The sequence below is a fragment of the Somniosus microcephalus genome, chromosome 1 (genome assembly GCF_052327205.1).
Source record: "Somniosus microcephalus isolate GS21.2 chromosome 1, FLI_Smic_1.0, whole genome shotgun sequence".
NCBI classification, from domain to species: Eukaryota; Metazoa; Chordata; class Chondrichthyes; order Squaliformes; family Somniosidae; genus Somniosus; species Somniosus microcephalus.
The window spans coordinates 248,568,902-248,590,663 of record NC_140987.1 but is presented as its reverse complement, the minus strand read 5'-3'; the positions used below and the strand labels follow the sequence as shown (position 1 = coordinate 248,590,663).

Below are 21,762 nucleotides of genomic sequence, written 5' to 3'. Positions count from 1 at the left end.
TTTCAGTCATTTTTGTCCTGTTAAATTTCTAGAATCATGACTTGTCAAGTGTGTAAAACTTCCAAGTAAACTAAAATGTTATTGTTAAGTTCCAGCAATAATGAGATGTTCCTCACTTCAGTTCTGTATTAGGTAGCCTTCCTTGAATGCGAGACAGGGATATTAAAGTACAACAACTTCTTATATTTATATAACTCCTTTCATGTAAAAAAGTGTCCCAAGGCACTTCGTAGGAGGAGCGGTAGACGCAGTTACATTCCCAAAAGACTACAATATTAAAACTCATAGCATTTCAATATTTACAATTGAATTTGAATGCATCATGGAGCAGGGAATGCAAACTGGCTCTGTGAAAGTTATTAAAATGTTCTTTATGCTGTGATCAGTGGCAAAGACTGAGGATAAGTTTTTTTTTAAAAAGCAGTCTCTGTCCAAATACCAGTGTCAATTATTCAAATGAAGTGTGGACCAAAAAAATGTATGCTCTACTAAAAATATATTTAGACCACATAACGAAAGACTTTATAATGCTGCTTTCAGATCCATACAAAGACAGTTGAAAGGGCACTTTAGGAAACTTTTTTTTTACCCCAGTGTATGCTGGATTTCTCAATTACAGGAAACTCTCGATTTACTGGCACCTAAATAACCGGAAATCTCTGTTAACCAGCAAAATTCAGGAGTAGGTTCAGGTAAGTTTTACTTCATATTAGTGGCCGTTCCTGGATCTGTGGCTGTGTAACTGGGGTTCCTGCACCTGTTGCTAAGCAACAGGGACGCCTGGATCTTGTGGCCAGGGTTCCTGCACCTGTTGCTAAGCAACAGGGAAGCCTGGATCTGTTGCTGTGTACACGGGGCTCTCGTACCTTTTACTATACCTCTCTGTAATCCGGACTTTTTGATAAACCGGCACCACGCCGGTCCCATTGGTGCCGGATAAAAAAGAGTTTCCTGTAATCAGAAACCTATAAAATGCATGTGATATCAGATGATGTGTTATATTATCCACAATATCTATTGTAATTTTTGGGGATTACAGTAAATAAATTTTGTACAGCAAACATGTTAAACCCTTAGAATAACATTAAGCTACCTTTTTGCAGCGTCTGTATGCTCACTTAAATGTTTCTATCTGTAGTATAGCCATCTTGCATGAGGCAATATTTATACAAGCTGTATTGAAATAATAGTTATTTTACTACACAATATTTATCTACAGTGGCAGCACTGTTTGAAGTAATGATTTCCATACAATTTTAGAACTAATGACGACAGAACATGTCAACTGCAACTACAGGTTTAGCATTGAAGTTTTATATTTTTAATAAATATGTTAATGTTATCAAAAGACATTCAAAGAACTATACCTGTTTTCGGCAGACAAAGATTGAGAGAAGGCATAGCAAAGGCCTTTAAAATATTGAGTGGCATAGATAATATAGATGCAAGCTTGGATGGTGAACACAGAACTAGAAGACTTGAGTGCAAAATTGACATCCTGGACAAATTAAGTCAATTAATTCCAATTGAAAAGGTGAATAAATATCTTGAGTAGGAATAGGACTGAAAATAGTGAGGTTAACTATAGTTAAAGATGATCAAATACCTTATATTGCAGGGTAGTAATATCAAACATGTTGCCAGTATAATTGGGGTTGGTTGCCAGAGTTGGGTTGTAGTAATGGAAGTAGCCCCTGGAGGTGAAGATAAAATAGGCTACTACCATATTTACCAGTGTTTATTCTACTCCAGCTTATAAAGATTAAAAATGGGTAAACCTATTATGCTGCTCTACTGGGACCATAGAACTGGTGAAACTGAATAGGTAAATATGCTAGAGCTTTGTTTAATTATCTTCGAGAGGGCAGGGAGAAACTCTGCAGAGCCTTTCCCCAAGAAATTAAATAAGTGGTTATTGTCCATGGTAGTGAAAATCTGTGGAATGAGTTGATTTGATTGGCCTGAATGGAATTTTCTTCTTCCATGCTTTCCTATGTTTTGAACTTTTTCACTAAAATGTGAGCGCCCAGAAAAGTTGTTGCAAAGAGGTACAACCTCCAAGTTCAGAAACTTAATCCAATAAGTGGGTGTAGGCTCAGCCACTCTATTCTACCGTCACAACATCATCAGGATTTGTGCTGAGCTGGCGTATGTAATGGCTACTGAGTTTAGATATTGAGGGCAGCATAACAGGTTTACCCATTTTTAATCTTTAGAAGCTGGAGTAGAATAAACACTGGTAAACATGGTAGTAGCCTATTTTATCTTCGCCTCCAGGGGCTACTTCCATTACTACAACCCAACTCTTGGCAACCAACCCCAATTATACTGGCAACATGTTTGATATTACTACCCTGCATTTCCAGGCATTCCTTAAATATTTCAAGTGATTTCATTTTTTTCTTCAGTGAGATGGGGCTCGTCTGAATGTTGTAAAATTGAACCAAGACATTGTGTACTGACCAGCTGTTGTGTAAAAGCACAGCTTTGATCCATCAAGGTTTTTACAATCTCTCTGTAGCTAAAGAATCCCAAGTTTAATTTGACTAGGTCAGAATGACATGAAGCGATACAAGTGATGACACACTGGACAGTACAGCTGGTTGATGATGACAAACTGGTTTAAATATCCAACACCTGCATATCCTGCAAATTGATTATCAGAAGAATGTCTGCAACCTAATTTAGCCCCATCTCCCCGCATTGTTGGGTCTGACAAAATCTAGGGCAAAGTCTATGGCGAGTTTGCTTTTTTTGCTCTCAATCACCAAGGTACTATTTTTCTCTGCTACATAAAATTAACATTGTAATTAAATACAATTAAAGATATACTAAAGTAGGGAGGAAAAAAAATCAGTTTCAATTATCCTTTTTGCAGTAATACTTGGGAAGATCAAATTCAAGATAGGTTTTCAACTATGCCAAAATAGATTTTTTTCTCAATTGAAAAGTTGTGATCTTTTTATTCCTATAATTTTATCCCCTGCAATTGAATCTGCTAATTTGCCACCGATTTCACCCCCCTACCTGGCTATTCTCTCGGGTTAATCATACCATTCGTAATCTTGGCATAATATTCGATTCTGACCGGAGCTTTAAACCCCAAATCTATCCATCATTAAAAGTTCTTACTTCCACCTTTGCAACAATGCCTGCCTCCACCCCTACACTGATGAAACTCTTATCCATGTCTTCGTCACTTCCAGAATCGACTATTCCAACACCTTCCTAACTGGTCTCCAAACTTCCTTCCTTCATAAACTCCATATCATGTCCAAACCGTCACCTGTCCCATACTAAGTTTAATTGTCCATCACCCCCATCTTCACTGGTCTTCACAGGCTCTCCGCTCCCCAACATATTAAATCCCTCCACAGTCTTGTCCCACCCTACCTTTGCGAGCGCTCCTTCCCAAGGATCTTGTTCATCCGATTCTGGCCTTCTAGCCATGCCCTCTGCTGTTGCCAAACATTGGCAATAGAACCTTCACTCACATCAGTCCTGCTTTCTGAAACTCTCTTCCTTGACCTCCTCTTCTCTCTTTCCAGTTGAAAAACACTGTCCTCTTCAGCCAACCTTTCTGCCTCAACTCCTAATCTGCCAGTGTCTGGCTCAATATTCATTCTGAATGACCATCTGTCTTCACAAAGGAGGACACAAATAACCTCCCAGAAATACCACGGAACATAGGGTCTGATGAAAGGGTGGAACTGAAAGATATCAGTATTTGTAGGGAAATGGTGTTAGGAAAATTGATGGGACTGAAGGCCGATAAATCCCCAGGGCCTGATAATCTACATCCCAGCGTACTTAAGGAAGTGGCCCTAGAAATAGTTGATGCATTGCTGGTCATCTTCCAGAACTCAATAGACTCTGGAACAGTACCCATGGATTGGAGGGTAGCTAATGTTACCCCACTATTCAAAAAAGGTGGCAGAGAAAAAGCGGGGAATTATAGACCGGTAAGCCTGACATCGGTAGTGGGGAAAATGCTAGAGTCCATTATAAAAGATGTAATAGCAGAGCACTTGGAAAGCAGCGACAGGATCGGACAAAGTCAACATGGATTTACAAAAGGTAAATCATGCTTGACTAATCTACTGGAATTTTTTGAGGATGTAACTGGTAAAATAGATAAGGGAGAACCAGTGGATGTGGTGTATTTGGACTTTCAGAAGGCTTTCGATAAGGTCCCGCATAAGAGGTTAGCGTGCAAAATTAAGGCACATGGGATTGGGGGCAAGGTATTGACTTGGATAGAGAACTGGTTGGCGGACAGAAAGCAAAGAGTTGGAATAAACGGGTCGTTTTCCGAGTGGCAGGCAGTGACTAGTGGGGTACCGCAAGGATCGGTCCTAGGACCCCAGCTGTTCACAATATATATTAATGATCTGGACGAGGGAATTGGATGTAATATCTCCAAAGTTGCAGACGACACAAAGCTGGGTGGGAGGGTATGCTGTGAGGAGGATGTCATGAAACTCCAGTACGATTTGGACAGGTTGGGTGATTGGGCAGAAACATGGCAAATGCACTATAATGTGGATAAATGTGAGGTTATCCACTTTGGTGGCAAAAACAGGAAGGCAGATTATTATTTGAATGGCAATAGATTGAGAGAAGGGGAAGTGCAAAGAGACCTGGGTGTTCTTGTGCACCAGTCGCTGAAGGTAAGCATGCAGGTGCAGCAGGCGGTTAAGAAGGCAAATGGTGTGTTGGCCTTCGTAGCAAGAGGGTTCGAGTACAAGAACAAGGATGTCTTGCTGCAGTTGTACAGGGCCTTGGTGAGACCGCACCTTGAGTATTGTGTGCAGTTTTGGTCACCTTACCTGAGGAAGGACGTTCTTGCCATGAAGGGAGTGCAGCGAAGATTCACCAGGCTGATACCTGGGATGGCAGGAATGACGTACGAGGAGAGATTGTGTCAATTGGGCTTATACTCACTGGAGTTCAGAAGATTGAGAGGGGATCTCATCGAAACCTATAAAATTCTGTCAGGTCTGGACAGACTAGATGCAGAAAGGATGTTTCTGATGGCCGAGGAGTCCAGAACCAGGGGTCATAGTCTAAGGATAAGGGGTAAGCCATTTAGGACTGAAATGAGGAGGAATTTCTTCACCCAGAGAGTGGTGAACCTGTGGAATTCTCTGCCACAGAGGGCGGTGGAGGCCAGTTCATTAAATATATTCAAGAAAGAGTTGGATAGATTTCTTGAGGCTAAAGGGATCAAGGGATATGGGGAGAAGGCAGGGACAGGGTACTGAATTTGGATGATCAGCCATGATCTCATTGAATGGCGGAGCAGGCTCGAAGGGCCGAATGGCCTACTCCTGCTCCTATCTTCTATGTTTCTATGTTACCCTATAACCCTTCCCAAGGATCTTGTTCATCCGATTCTGGCCTTCTAGCCATGCCCTCTGCTGTTGCCCAACATTGGCAATAGAACCTTCACTCACATCAGTCCTGCTTTCTGAAACTCTCTTCCTTGACCTCCTCTTCTCTCTTTCCAGTTGAAAAACACTGTCCTCTTCAGCCAACCTTTCTGCCTCAACTCCTAATCTGCCAGTGTCTGGCTCAATATTTATTCCGAATGACCATTTGTGAAGCTTTCTATGTTAAAGGCGTTATACCAAATCAAATTGTTGTGATTGAAGGTTTCTTCCTCGTTTCTAAAAGTTCTCACTGCTCTGTGATAAGGTCTCTTTTTGGGTGGAGGTGAGGTGATTTTTCAGGGCTGGTTAATTTAATAAATTAGGGGAAAAATTACTCTCAGAATTTTGCATTGTCTGTTTGAAGTATTGATGTGCCTTGATTTAGAACCGCACTTCTTTCTGTATAACTACTCAACTAGCTTCCTCCACAGTGAAATACATTTACTGTTATACCTTTGTGTGCAAATAACAATTGCATTAGTCAGAAACTGATGGCCACCATCTCCATCAGAACAGCATTTTGCAGTAGTTGTGCTTTTTCATGTAAAATCAATACTGATGGTCAATTCTTTAAAGGTCTATTATCTTCAGGGCACAGTACCAAACAGGACCAGTTTCACATGCACTGGGAAAATGGCTGCAGGATCACTGTGCACATAAGCACAATTGTGCAGCTGAAGTAGGAAGCTGATCTCACTGGATTTGGGGTGGGCAGCTAATTTTATTAATTTACGTATGCTCCATGTAGATTGAGCCTTGCACAGGAACCATAATGAAGAGCGGCCTGCTGGATCCCTTAAATGATTAAAGGATGTTGCCAGTTAAAGGCAAATAGCCTCATATAGGAGGATAAAAATGTTGAGCCTTTTTCCAAAGCTCAAATATGGTCATGCTTTTGCAAAGCAAAATGTCAATCCAAAATGTCATTATTTGCAGTTTCCTGTAGATAAACAGCCTATCCATTGTACCTCTCATCATTTCCCTACTAACATATTGGCCCGGATTTTCCGTGCCTCGCAAGGGCTGCGCATGTTTCCTCTATATGCGCAGGAAATGGACATCCGCTGGCAGAGAGTTGGGCTATTCCCAGCAAATGCCCATGAAACTCTTATGCCTGGTAAAAGCAGGCGTAAGGCCTTCTTTTACCAGCGTAAGAGTGAAAATAAATATTAAAATAAAATTGTTTAAATCATTTTAACATTCAAAAACCTGTAAAATAAGTTTGTTATTACTTTTGGCCCCTTAAAAAGATGTGTAAATTTATTTTTCAAAAAATTAAATTTTTGTTTTAAATGTTTAATGAAATTGTATTAAAATTAATTTTAAACGTTTAATGATTTTTTTATTTCACAGTTGTGTACATGTGTTTTTTGGGTGATTCCTATTAAGCTTATGGGGATTCAGTATGTAAATGGAATCCCCATAAGCATAATGGGAATCCCCTTTCTGACTGGTTGGGCCAGCCCACATGATCCCAGGGGCACTTGTGAACCAAACGCGCCCGGGATATGTGGGCCTCTACGCAGGCCTACCCATAGAGGCCTAGGAGCGCGAGTCTCTGTGGATCCAGGACCATCAGGTAGGTGCGTAGATTTATTGCGGTTTGGAGGCATCTGCGAGTGGAAATTGAAGCCGATTATTTGTATAGGTGCCTTTTCTGACTGTTTTGTCAATTTGGCTTTACCTATCACACTTACATAAAAATGTTCTAGTCAATTATACATGGAGGTCGAATGAACAAGGAAGGCATTACTTATGACTTTGCTTCTGTAAAAACTTGCCCATATCCTGAGCGGTACGAGATCTTGATACAAAAACAAGGCCCTGATATGAAACACTGACAAGTGATGAATGTTACCAAAAGAAAATAATATTTTAATTTCTGTAATCTTCTGTGAAGGTAAGTTCTTCTACACAGATCATAGAATAGCATTATAGAAATTTATGGCACCGAAGGAGGCCATTTGGCCCATCGTGTCTGTGCCGGCCAAAAAAGAACTCTCCAGCCTAATCTCACTTTCCAGCTCTTTATTAATAGATATTCAGACATCTGTTTTAGGCCAAAAAAACTTACCCTCAGTGAAGGAGAAGCAATGACAAGAAAGCGTACAAGTGAGAGTCAGATGCCAACTAGGGGCATCTACTGCACTATTGTGCCTCTGGTGGCTAACTGTACGCAGTCAAATATGGCTTCATGAAAAAAGAACTTGATTTTGCCTCACATGAAGAGAATGATGAAGCCCTAGACTGCATAATTTCTGCCTTGAGGCTCCCAAGAGATGATAGCTAACATCATATGGAATAATCTCATCCATTTAATAGAATATGTAGTGCACTGCAAAAACAAAGGCAAGAAGAAGAGAGAAGGCAAAGTTAAGGAGTGGCTGCTGGGCCTTTCACTTTCAAGTTGAAAGTGCAATCGGCAGTTGGGTCTTTTCTTATTCCCAGAGGAAAACATTTTCCTGCAACTTACAAACTGATTTGTACACCCTCATTTGCAAAAGTGTCATTTGGAAAGCTTGGATGTAAACCACTTGCCCTTCCTGTTACTGTTCTTTTATTAGTCTTATAATGCCATGTATTTCACAACTTGCTGGAATTTTTTTTTTAAAGTTTGATACAGTGCGTGTATTTTCTGTATTACCATCTGCCTTGCCTTTTTGAATGATTTGGTTCGTAAATTCATTTTTCTTTACACATATTATACACTTATTGCAGGGCAGGACCTGTTCATTTCCTTTTTTAAAAAGTCACCTCATACGGCAAAGGATCACAGGCCACAAAAAAATTGCCTGTTGTGAAACATTATATTTTTAAACAAAGGCAGCTCACTCCCTCTATAAACCTGGTGGGATTTTCATCTATCTCAGTCATGAAATCTGCCAGAAACACACTATGGTATATTTGATGTAATAGAATCTTGGTTTCATCTGCTGATCTATTTAATGTTGGGGGTTGGGCTTTCAAGCCAAAACTATAGGTCCCTGATACAAACATACATATGACCAATAACGACAGGAAAAGACCCTCTGGTCCATCCAGCCTGCCCCACACAATTGGGATACCTTGGGCTGGATTTTACCAGCCCTGAGGAGGCGGGACTGCTGGGAAAGTCAAAAGGAATGGGAGCGGGTCCCCAACCCACCTCCAACCAATCTTCCCGGGAGTTAGGTCCCCGATTTGCGCAGGGACCTGACTCTTAGCGGCGGGAAGAGGATTATAGCCACTTAACTGCCTGCTTTTTCCAATTTTTAGACTTCTGCTGCGGGCTTCCCGACATTGGGGAACTCCGCCAGGGTAAGTGAGGCATGCTGTGGGTCTGTTGTTATGTTGGTGTATAAATGACAGCTGCAGAAGTGGTGTGAAGGATGCAATGGGACACTGGTGAGTATCAGAGGTAAGGAAATGTTGGGAAAGTCATTTTTAATGTGTTTAGATTTTTCTGTAGGTGACAAGCTTTGAAGTGTTTGTGTAGCTTCACCTCAATGGGAGAAGTGACAGATCGCTTCTGTACCCTCACCTGCAGCTACCATCTGTTTCATCCTAAGGAGTCACTGGAGAGCCTGGGTGCAAGGGCTCATCTGTGTACAGTGCTTGTCTGTGTTTGACAGCACCTCAATGCTTTCAAACACTGTCAAAAATTTATGGTTCATGTGCCTTTAAGAAAACCAGCAGATGAAGCGTCATCAACTGACGTCATCTGACACCGGCTTTCCCTTAATTGGCCAGCAAGCCCACAGGGCGGGCTTAACAAGGCCAATCAGGGGAAAATAGCGTCTGTGTGTCAGACGTGCTGGGGACGGGACTAGAACCCGGAAGGCAGCAGTCCTGCCCCCTGTGGTAAACCACTGTTTGTATTCCACTGTGTACATGCCTCGGCTGACTCCTCCCACAAGTCCTAGTATAAAGGTGACTGCTCCCCAGCCCCTTTGTATTCTGGACCGGTCGACCACTCGAGGCAGACCTTCATTCTTTTGTTAATAAAAGCCTTTAGTTACTCTCTTAACTCTCAGTCTTTTATGAGTAATTGATAGCGCATCAATTTTATTAACAAAATTTTTATAATGGAGAAGATCCTCACACCAGCATGCCTGGACTTAGATCATCGGGAGGCGGACTCATCCACCAAGTTTACTCACTGGCTTAAGTGTTTCGAAAAATTCCTGACCGCCTCCGCAGCAATCAAATCGGACGAGGACAAACTGGATGTCCTGACCTCCAAAGTGAACCACCGAGTGTACTCGGTCATCCAAGACGCGACCTCGTACGCGGACACTATCAAGCTCCTCAAGGACCAGTACACGCGCCCAGTGAACGAAGTGTACGCCAGGCACCTTCTGGGGAGTCGTAAACAACAACCTGGGGAATCGACCGTGGAATACCTTCAGGCACTGTCTGTGCTTGGCCGGGCCTGTGGTTGTAAGGATGTAAAGGCCGCCGTGTACACAGAGGAACTTATCCGGGACGCTTTTGTAGCGGGCCACAGATCCAATTACACCCGACAGCGACTGTTGGAGCAGAGTGACCTCGACCTCAACAAGGCCTCTGAACTCGCACTATCATTGGATGCAGCCTACCGGGGCATGGATGCCTACTCCTCTGCACCGTGGACGCCGCGGGGAATGACAGCCTGGGACACGGTAGGACCGCCTCATAGCGCCGTGCCACCCCAGCAACGGCCCAACTACCGCAGCAGTGTCCCAAGGCCAGACAGCAGTGCCCCAAGGCCAGAAATGCTACTTCTGCGGCCAGGCAAAACACCCCAGAGCGCGCTGCCCGGCGAAAAACGCGATCTGCTCGGGCTGCGGGAAGAAGGGACACTACGCTAACGTCTGCAGGGCCAAAGCCACCCTGAACCCCAGCAGCGCCGCGTGTGGGCCATGCGGGCCACCATCTTGGGCCTCCCCGGCCATGTGCGAACCACCGGTACAGCAGCCATTTTGGACGCCTCCAGCCACATGGGGATCATGGACGCCGCCATCTTGGACGACAGCCGGAACGCAGCAGGCCCCCAACACCGCCTCATCTGATACCCGCAGCGACACACCGACCCCTACGCTGGCATCCGTTACACTGGACCAAGCGAGACCGCACCAGCTGGCCAGTTCCACAATGGACATTAAGGTAAATGGCCACGATACAATCTGCCTTTTTGACTCTGGGAGCACGGAGAGCTTCATCCACCCCGACACGGTGCGGCGTTGCTCTCTCCCAGTCCTGCCTGCGCACCAGCGGATTTCTATGGCCTCCGAGTCCCAGTCGGCGGACATCGGCGGCTACTGCGTAGTGACACTCGTAGTAGACGGGACCGTGTACGATCATTTTAAACTTCTGGTCCTGCCCGACCTCTGCGCTGCCGTCCTGCTGGGGTTAGATTTTCAGTGCCACCTTAAAAGTGTTACGATGGCGTACGGTGGACCCCTACCCCCACTCACAGTCCACAGCCAGCAACTCCCAAATTGCCCGCCGCGCACCAGGTGCAACCTCTCCACACTCAGAGTCACCCCCCCCCCCCACTGTTTGCTAACCTCACCCCCGACTGTAAGCCCATCGCCACAAAGAGCAGGCGATACAGTGCCGGGGACAGGGTTTTCATTAAAACCGAAGTGGAGCGGCTTCTGAAGGAAGGGATTATTGAGGGCAGCACCAGCCCCTGGCGAGCCCAGGTTGTGGTCGTTAAGACTGGCGAGAAGCAGCGCCTGGTCATCGACTACAGCCAGACAATAAATCGCTACACCCTGCTGGACGCCTACCCACTCCCCCGCATAGCTGATATGGTCAACCAGATCGCGCAGTACCGCGTCTTCTCGACCATTAACCTGAAATCAGCGTACCACCAGCTTCCTATCCGCCCTGAGGACCGCCAGTATACTGCCTTTGAGGCAAACGGCCGCCTCTATCACTTCCTTAGGGTTCCCTTTGGCGTCACCAACGGGGTCTCCGTCTTCCAAAGGGAGATGGACCGGATGGTAGATCAAAATGCGTTGCAGGCCACTTTCCCATATCTGGACAATGTGACCATCTGCGGCCGTGACTTGCAGGACCATGACGCAAACCTCGAAAAATTCCTCCGCACCGCCCAACTCCTGAACCTGACATATAACAAGGAGAAGTGCATATTCCGCACAAACCGCCTCGCCATCCTTGGCTGTGTTGTGGAACACGGAGTCATCGGTCCCGACCCCGACCGGATGCGTCCCCTTATGGAACTCCCACTGCCCCACTGCCTCAAGGCCCTGAAGAGGTGCCTAGGGTTTTTCTCCTATTATGCCCAGTGGGTCCCCTACTATGCGGACAAGGCCCATCCGCTGATCAAGTCCACCTCTTTTCCCTTGACGGCAGAGGCCCGCTTAGCCTTCCACCGTATCAAGGAAGACATTGCCAAAGCCACCATGCACGCAGTGGACGAATCCATCCCCTTCCAGGTGGAAAGCGACGCGTCCGACTTTGCCCTGGCCGCTACCCTCAATCAGGCGGGGAGACCCGTGGCCTTCTTTTCACGAACCCTCCAAGGCCCGGAGACCAGACACTCCGCTGTTGAGAAGGAGGCCCAGGCGATTGTGGAGGCTGTGCGTCATTGGAGGCACTACCTGGCCGGAAAACGATTTACCCTGCTCACTGACCAACGTTCAGTTGCTTTCATGTTTAACAACAAGCAGAGGGGCAAAATCAAAAATGACAAGATCTTGAGGTGGAGAATCGAACTTTCCACCTACAATTACGAGATCTTGTACCGGCCCGGGAAGCTCAATGAACCCCCGGATGCGCTATCGCGTGGCACCTGCGCCAGCGCGCAGATCGATAGACTGCGGGCCCTCCACAATGACCTCTGCCACCCGGGGGTCACCAGGTTCTTCCACTTCATCAAGGCCCGCAACCTGCCTTACTCCATTGAGGAGGTCAGGACCATGACCAGGAACTGCCAAGTCTGCGCTGAGTGCAAACCGCACTTTTATAGACCAGACAGGGCCCACCTGATAAAGCCACTCGCCCCTTCGAGCGCCTGAGCGTTGATTTTAAAGGGCCTCTCCCCTCCTCCGACCGCAATGTGTACTTCCTCAATATTATTGATGAGTACTCCCATTTCCCGTTCGCCATCCCCTGCCCGGACATGACCAGTGCCACGGTCATTAAATGTCTGAACGACCTCTTCACCCTGTTCGGTTTCCCCAGCTATATCCATAGCGACCGGGGCTCATCGTTTATGAGTGACGAACTCCGTCAGTACCTGCTAACTAGGGGTATTGCCACAAGCAGGACCACCAGTTACAACCCCCGGGGGAACGGACAGGTGGAAAGAGAAAATGCGACAGTTTGGAAGGCCGCCCTGCTAGCCTTAAAGTCTAGGGGCCTTCCAACCTCCCGCTGGCAGGATGTGCTGCCCGATGCGCTCCACTCTATTCGGTCACTGCTCTGCACTGTCACTAACGCCACCCCTCATGAGAAAATGTTTGTCTTCCCAAGGAAGTCCACATCGGGGACATCGCTACCGCCATGGCTGACGTCCCCAGGGCCGGTCCTACTGAGAAGGCACGTGAGGACCCATAAAACGGACCCCCTGGTCGAGAGGGTCGACCTCCTCCACGCCAACCCCCAGTATGCTTACATTGCATACCCGGACGGGCGGGAGGACACAGTCTCCATAAGAGACCTTGCACCCTCGGGGGCCGCAGTAACCCACTACTCACTACCACCCCCCCCCCCCACGATCCGATATCCAGCCCCGGCAGACGGCAGGCCTGGGCCCAGCGACCCGCTCGACATCTACGAGGACGACACGCCTGTGACACAGCCTACGCGGGACTCGACGCCGGAAGCTCCACTACCCCTGCCGTCGCCACGCCGATCACAGCGGCAGACAAGACCTCCGGAGAGACTCCAATACACTAACTTTTAATACACTTCACCCCGCCGGACTCAATTTTAAACAAGGGGTGAATGTGGTAAACCACTGTTTGTATTCCACTGTGTACATGCCTGGACATGCCTCGGCTGACTCCTCCCACAAGTCCTAGTATAAAGGTGACTGCTCCCCAGCCCCTTTGTATTCTGGACCGGTCGACCACTCGAGGCAGACCTTCATTCTTTTGTTAATAAAAGCCTTTAGTTACTCTCTTAACTCTCAGTCTTTTATGAGTAATTGATAGCGCATCACCCCCAATGCGTCTCGGTGAGTAAAATCCAGCTCCTTGTGTATCACAATATATACACTCTCTACCCCACCCAAAAACCATGTGATCTCCTGGGAAGAGGCAAAAAAATAGGTAAAAACCCAGGCCAACTTGGGCAAAAAAATCTGGCAAAATCCTTTCCGACCCAGCTAGGTGATCAAAACTAGTCCAGATCATCACACTGGCCTTGAATTCCCTGCAGTACCTACTTTTTGTAACAGGTGATGTCCGCCCCAGCCAGAAACAGGTCCAGTTCTCGCTTGAAGTATCTCGCAATGTAAATGTGGTGTTCAACAGTTCATAATTCAAAATTTTATGGCGGACAGCCTTGTTACATCATAATAGGGCTTGAAAAATGAGAATAGGTCTGGAAGAGCCAGTCGAAATTAGCTTTCCAAACCAAGAAAGACTTGCTCTCAATTTTCTGTGTGCGGTGCAAATGCATCTTGTGACTCAATAATTTTGTGTTTAAATAAAAAGTCACTGCTTTTCACAACTAAAACCCACCAGGCACTGACCACAGTACACACCAACACCATTGCTACTTCCTGGAATCACCCTGCAGTGCAATCCATTACCCAAGCCAATCAGTAAACCTTACTCATAACCATAATGTACTACATACACTGTATACTGTACTATGAATGTAACAGCCAAAAAGTAACTGGAATTAAAGAATCCCCCAAAACACTATCCCACTCTTTAAAAGAATCTCCAATTCTATCAATGTGATTTAATAATCGGTCATGAAATCTTACAGTAACATACTGTGGTGTGTATGATGTCATTGAATTTTACTGTCATCTGCTGACCTGGTCAATGGTGGACTCTATTGTGCATCCAGGTGAAGGGAAGAGAGAGAACTTTAAAAAAGTGATTTCATTTACAGTAGTTATTTTAAAACATGGTGTTCGTTAGCTTTTCTCTGGAGAGAAATCAAGTGGGAGAGGTTGCCATATTTGACATTTTGTCAGTAATTTCCTTCAAGTTATTTTTTCATTTGGCAGATCAAATGAGACAATCAGAGGCCCCACTGTTATTTCAACTTATGTAATTTATATGTCCAAATTGTACTACAAAAAATATTCGGAAGATAGGACTTTTTTGTGAAATTTACACAACCTCCAATTGTCCGCAGTTTAGTGGCATATAACATTTCTAAAATCTAAACATGGATTCCTAAATAATGGCCCTTAATTTCTGAGTTTCTGCCTCTGTGTCACCAGAACTTCACCGGTGTGTGGTGGAAACCCCGTTTGCACACTTAAAATTCAGGGCAAATGTTTTCCATTGCTGGATACCTGTGAATCCTTCATAAGTGCAATGCCTCTCTTACTTGACAGTCTTTGCAGTGTGCTTTATAGTTGTAATAGTCATGGAAAATCATATGATGACTCTGAAGTCAAATCTAAATAAACTCTCTAAAGTATTCAATTATTTGGCCTTGTGTCCTTCTTTATGAACTTTCCAGCATCAAGGCACAGGCCAGCAATGTTACAGAACGGAACATTTTTTTTTACTATGCAGCTAGCAACAATATCAAGTACTCCCAATTTAGGTTTCACACAGACCTATACTGTTCCAATAACAGGCTTAGCCCAAACTCAGAAGAGCACCCCTTACTGCACTAGTGTGACATTTCTATTTCCCACACCATTTACTCTTATAGCCGTTCTGAGGCTAATTAGTTCCAAATTATGGGAAGTTTCATACGGTGGATTCACATCCATAAGCAATTGAGCCGAGACTGCCCAAAATCATTTCCCTTAGGATGCTTAATAGCCAAGAGAGAAGAGAGACCTTAATTTGGTGCTAATTGGCCTCAGAACAGCCGTAAGGATATATGGTGTGGGAAACAAAAGCACACTAGTGAAGCATGGGTGCTTTTCTGAGTATAGGTTAAGGTCTATTGTTGAAGCCATGTAGGCTGGCTACGTTGGATTTAAACCCAGGTCCTAGATATAAAAGAAGTTAAAAAGAAATCTCATGAAACAGTCCTGTGAAATGCAGATTTAACCCATGATGTTTATAATTATTTTTTATAGAAGCAAAGTATTCTCTTCCCCACATGTGTACGTTCACTTTGTAGACTGCACACATAATATTCACATGGTTAGTAATAATTTCAAAATACATTTACAATACCTGCTGAAAGGCGACATCCACACCTTTCAGGTAACTAACCAAGTGTTCTCTGTCTCTGTATGGGGAAAAAACAGATTTAGTATAAACATGAAAAATAGAAAAAAAACTTTGTTATTCCTTCAGAATAATAAGTAGTTCATAACACAAACTTGGTTATTCCTTCAGAATAATAAGTAGTTTACAACATAGACATCTTAAAACAGCAACTATATCTAATCTTGAAAAAATGTTCCGCTATTAAAGCTAGGGAAATTATGGACTGGATTTTACGAACCTCGGCAGGTCCATGGCGGTCCCGACCCCGCTGCTGGCTCCATCCCGGCCTCTGAAATGAATTTCCCCTGATTGGGCTTGTTAAGTCCGCCCAGCACGTTTCCCAGCCATTTAGAGGAAGCGGGTCTGGTGACGTCATCAGCCGGTTTCCTTAAAGGGACCATGGCCAACTTTCTTTTGACAGTTGTGCTGTCAGTGTTCTATAGCATTGAGGTGCTGCAAACACTGACAATCACTGCACAGAGGTGCACGGCTGAACCCAGGTTCTCCCATGACTCCCTCCAGAGTCACAGCACACAGTGAGGTCCTCTTCCCTTCCAATAGGTGGAAGAGACCTCCCTAAGAGATCAACACAGCCTGGTTGAACATTGCAGAGGAGGGCACAAGCAGGGATGTGGTCAGGAGGACCTGGGTGCAGTGCCGCAAACGTTGTTTCATTAATTCCAGTAGATCACGAAATGTTAGTACAAAGACACACTCAACCTCATCCTCCTGTGCCTCTCATCATATCCCCATCACTCTGCCTTCACTACCCTACTCCTGTACATCCTTACTCACACCAACTTACCTTGCACCTCCACCCATCCCTCTCTATCTATATTATCACATTGCCATCTCACTAGCCACCTCTCACACTCACCCTCAAGCTAGTCCAATCATAACCAACTAACAACACACAAGGGTAGTCACTTGGGTGTTTTAGCCAATGTTCATGTAAAGTTTCTGTTAATGTGGTCTCAAACACTGAAACCTTTATTTTCAACACTTTGCGTTCTTGGACAGATTTGTGTGCACCTTTGGAAGTGGCTTAGTGAGTTGCAGTGAATGGTGAGACATAACGGTACCTCCTGCAATGGTGATGAGTGTGAAAGGAATGGCTTGGGCATTGTAGGGATGCTTTATGGTGTTTGTGTAGGGTCGTGCCAACCAGGCGCATCATGTGGCAGCCAGGGTGTACAGCGTCAAGTGAAATAAATCTGGCCATGGTGAGGCCATCCCTGGCAGCAATGTGCTCGGGTGCTGATGCCCTGGGTCCTGTGCAGCATCAGTTGATTGCAGAGAAGGTTGGTGTTGTTGTTGGTGCTGCTGGTATGCCTGGTGCTGCTGGTGTTGGGGCTGATCGTGGTGGGATTCTGAGGGCCAAGGTGAAAGAGTTTCAAGGGCACCCATGTTGATGGAATAAATGGCAGGTAAAGTAGAGATGACAGAAGCGATCTGTCAATGGTGGGGGAGGTAATGAGGTCAGACTGGATGGAGACTTGCAACATTCTGAATCTGTAGTGGAAATGCAGTTTAGAGAAGCTACTGGTTAAGGGGACATTTCTCAATCAGCTGGAAGCTTTGACTTGACATTTGAAGCTGTCAACTCAACAGCTGATTGAATGGCCACTGACCTCCCGCCTCAGCTTCACAGACGAGGTCTAGGCACAGCGGGAAACCGGTGGGTGACCTGTCAAATTCAAAAAGCTGGGGAAAAAACCACTGTTAAGTGGCTGTAAACAAGCCATTAATATTTTAATTGCCTCCCCCGCCGCTGCCAGTCAGGTCTGCTCAGCGCTGACAGACCCAACATTTGGTAAAGGCATGTGGTGGTGGGTTCACAGCAGGGTCCCGACCTGCTGGGGAAAAAAAACTTTCCCACCTGACCCACCACCGATCGCGCCCGCTAACCCCCCATAAAATCCAGCCCACAGTAGAGCTTTGTGCATTAGATTGGATAGGAGATCAGTTGTGTATCATTATAAGACATTGTAGTCCATCATAAGGCTAAATTTAGTATGGTTTACATAGGATAAGACTTAAGTATATTAAAAAACCCGACATTCCAGCAGTTACAAAGTTACAGCCTGGCCAATATAGGTTTTCAAATAGCATACATGTACTAAAATGCCTGAAATTAAAAAAAAAGACAGACTTGAATTTACATAGTGCCTCATAACTTTGCAAACAATTAATTACTATTAAGTGCAGCAACTGTTGTTATGTTGGCATATATGACAAGATTCCCTAAGCAGCAATGAGCAGAATGATCAGTTAGTATCAGCCATGACTCCTGTTCTCTTCAAATAGCTCCATGGAATCTTTAGTGTCCACAGAAACCATTATAACAAGCAAGTTTAAAGGACAGCACCTCCCTCAGCACTGCATTTGAGTATCAGCCTTATTATATGCTCAAGTCTTGAGTGGGGCTTGAACCAGGGAATATTTGGCTCAAAGGTGAGAGACTACCAGCTAAGCCAAGCCGACACGCTATTCAATTCTTACATTTTAAGAGGGGCACAATGTAATGTGCTGAACTGATCTTTCCACCAAAGTGTATGAAGAGCTGATTACAAAAATGTTATTTCTTGAGTAATCCTACGGCGTGGAAAATACTGAACATCTATCTATTCAACAGTGAGAAGATCTTGTTTATCATCTGCAACCTTTGTATATATTATATACATCAGATCCACATCTTTTAAAAGCAACCCCACAAATACCCAATTACTGTACACTAAAATATCTTGTTAATATTTACTTTTTGCTAGGAAGAGAAATGTGGATATTAAATATTCCTTCCAATACTGATACATCACCCAATGTTCAATTTAGAATTTGGCAGGGAAGCTGCAGGGCTCCAAAACAGACATCCTCAATCAATGTTCCCTGAAATTTGTTTTGGTGCACAGTCCCTTTAACGGGCTGCGCGGCCCATTCAAATTTTCGCGCATGCACGATTCCTCGCAGCCTATGCAGGACCTCCAGACTGCTGCACGGCCGCACAGCTTAGCAAGAACGCTGTCCCCAATATAGCTGGTTGGTTTGAGGCCTCAAGAGGGGCGGCAGTGGCTCACATTATATTTGTGGGCTCTGGGGTTACACTCCTGCTCCTCCGAGGAACACAAAATAATTTGACACTTACCTTTGGGGCCTCTTCAATTCCATCACCCATGGAACTTATCGGATGAGCACGGTGTAGGCTCAGACCACTTCCAGCCTAAAGTGGCAATCAGGGTTCTATTTACGTCATTGGACCCCAATTTCTATATTAAAAGGGGCCTATCACCTGAAACAAGCAGGCACTCTGGACACCAGACAGTAAGGTGCTTTCAAAATGGAGCAAGCCCCATTGCGAGTGTTAACGGTGGGGTTAAGGCAACCGACTACATTCTGAGGCCGCTGGCGCCCCATTAATGCCAGCCGAAGGGAGTAAAAATCGACCCCATTGTATTTTAACACATGAAAGGACATTATTAGTAATGGTTATATGTAGATATACATTAAAGTGCCACTATCACTAAATTATCACTATTTCGCTCAACAAATAAGTTTATTTTTAAAGTTTATATTTTTGTAAGTTTGCAGTTTCAGAAATCCTTTCAGAAGAATGATTGACCTTATGATTCTCAAAGGTGGATTCTGCCATTTCTTTTTGAACCTTTCCCCAATTATTTTCTACTAAAAACCCTTCTGAGTACCTGAATTGACCCTAGCTTTGTTTTAAGTATGGCCCCCAAAGCCCCATGCTCACTTTGCTGCCTTGCAGAGGGCATTTTCTGCATCTTGGATGCTCTCCTCAAGTTGACGCTTGTCCTGCTCCAGCTGGGCTAGGTTTTTGTTTAGCTGACGTAAAGATTGATCTTTTCTCCTTAGTTCCATCTTTGCTTCTGAGAGACTCTGAAACAGGCAGAATAACCTTGTTTTCATAACTTGTGCCACTGGCAAAAATATAACAGCTAACTTCAGCTATTAGCTAGAACAGAAATCTACAGCTGCACATATCTACATTTAAAGATGGTAACTGCAATCTAGTAGGTAATTGCTCGTATAGCAGAATTTATAGCAAAGGTACAATCGGAGAACCCATGGGATCATTGTTTTAATTTCACACATGGGAGAACATTCCTAGATAAAATGTAGGTCATAAAAGCTTCTAAAATGACAAAAAAGCATCCTCACAATATTATAAAGAAGCTCAACTATCTTGAACATACAAGTACTTCTACATATAATAATCAAAAGCAATTTTTAAAAAATGTATATTTTATCACATTTTAACCAAAAGATGGTGAGTAATGATGAACCACGCATTCATGCCTTCCTGGACAAGGGCTTTATAAACTGTGAGCTTTATCACTCACAGGTAACAAGGGGCTTTGGTAGATATGCTGTCACTATTTCCTACAGCGCACCCTCTATCTGTTCCTCAATTGAAACTAACCCAGATGCTGGTAGCTTCAGCTCGTGATAAGCATTCAGAGTTCATATTTAGGCCACTGTAATTTGAATTATTCAAACTTGATCTGTGTGTTTACCAAAAATAAATAAATGGCAGTACACATGTTAGAGTCTCCTTAGGTCACCAAGAACTTGGATTGGCATATAATCATAAAAGGTTTGATGGAAAATAAGCAGATTCATAGCCAAGGGAAAATAAATGTTTAAGTACAAAAATAAACTGCACATGTGACTAACTTTACATCTTGGTGATATAGCACACTGGTCTATTAGCCCAATGCACAAGGTGATTGGACTTGGGTATTTGCTGCAATTTCTCCACAATGTGAGTTATCAGTACAGCCAAGACCATCAATGTACAGTAAAGCAAGGCAGTGTGGCAATGAGTTACAAATACAGATTGATGGACCTGAACCTTGTTTTCATTACAGAGAAGATTGAGAGGGGACAACATCCCATTCATAATAGGATGGGCATAATTCTATATTAAGAACTACCCATATTTTGGTACTAGTAGGCAGACTCAGGCTACAAGAATGCCTGGTGTGGGCACGCATCCTAGTGTCCAGCTCAGTGTGTCACTTCAATTAAATAATGGTCCTTTCATAAATTAAAAAAAATAAAGAAATCTTATTTGATGTACCACTGCCCTTACAGCAGACATCACACAGCGGGAAAATAAAGATATTACAGGGTTTGGCATCTAAATCTACTTAGGATCACCATAGACTGTTGTAAAAAAAATACTGGGCTGAGGTACAAAAGGGTTACCAGCACCCATGGAATCTGACCCCAGCGTTAAATAAAGAGTTAAAAAAGGGGAGAAACATTATGCTGTGGGGGTTGGGTGGTGGGGAAGAGAGCGGGAACAGAAATCATCAAACACTTTCAATATGTACACAATAAAGATCCACAATACTCAAATTGAAGAACACCTGGAATTAGAACTGCTGGTTATGACAGAATAGTCACTTTTGTACAACATAGACTTCATTAATCTCCTCTCCAAAGCAAATACTTGCTGCATGTTGTCTTTTATATTACCTCTTAGGGTGACTAGTAATGGAGAAATTTAGAGATAAAACCAGCTTCATCTTTTGATATTAGGAGATTGACAAGACAATCCTGGAAAACACTGATCGAGACAAAATTGTGGGAGCAATTGCCATAATCAGCACCACTGATGAGTAAATTGTACATCATCTGTACATTCCCTCCGCCCACCACCCCCCATCCCTTACATTTCCATCATAGTGGTGAAATTATACAAAGAGGGGTTCCCAGGAGTGGAGTGATGATTCCATGCCTGAACCAACCAAGTTGTTTTGAAGCTGAGCTTGTATACTATGGCTTCTACCTAAACCATACAAATGAGGGGTGCTGTTAGGGTGCTTGAAGAAACTACAAACAAAAACACTAAAAAGCTATAATATTCCTCTCTGACTGCAATATGTGGTTGATCTAATTGCCATTAACCTCATACTATCAGATTCCCTGTTATGTTACTTAGGTGGATAAAC

At 44.2% G+C, this 21,762-nt stretch overlaps 1 protein-coding gene and 1 long non-coding RNA gene across 7 annotated transcripts in view; one reads left to right on the top strand and one right to left on the bottom strand.

Moving 5' to 3' along the window:
• The window catches only part of ccdc171 (coiled-coil domain containing 171), a 311,057-nt gene that overhangs the window by 52,863 nt on the left and 236,432 nt on the right, over positions 1-21,762 (bottom strand). For 5 of the 6 annotated variants that reach the window (XM_085991681.1, XM_085991690.1, XM_085991699.1 and 2 more), the window contains 2 exons: positions 19,536-19,681; positions 15,749-15,803 (listed from right to left, as the gene is read on the bottom strand). In XM_085991681.1, coding sequence (XP_085847807.1) covers positions 15,749-15,803; positions 19,536-19,681 — 201 coding nt within the window. Of the gene's footprint in view, positions 1-15,748; positions 15,804-19,535; positions 19,682-21,762 lie in introns of those variants that run through there. The other variant, XR_015078843.1, reaches the window with a different exon arrangement.
• Positions 1-21,762, top strand: part of LOC147124699 (uncharacterized) — a 108,550-nt gene that overhangs the window by 59,708 nt on the left and 27,080 nt on the right. The window lies entirely within an intron of this gene.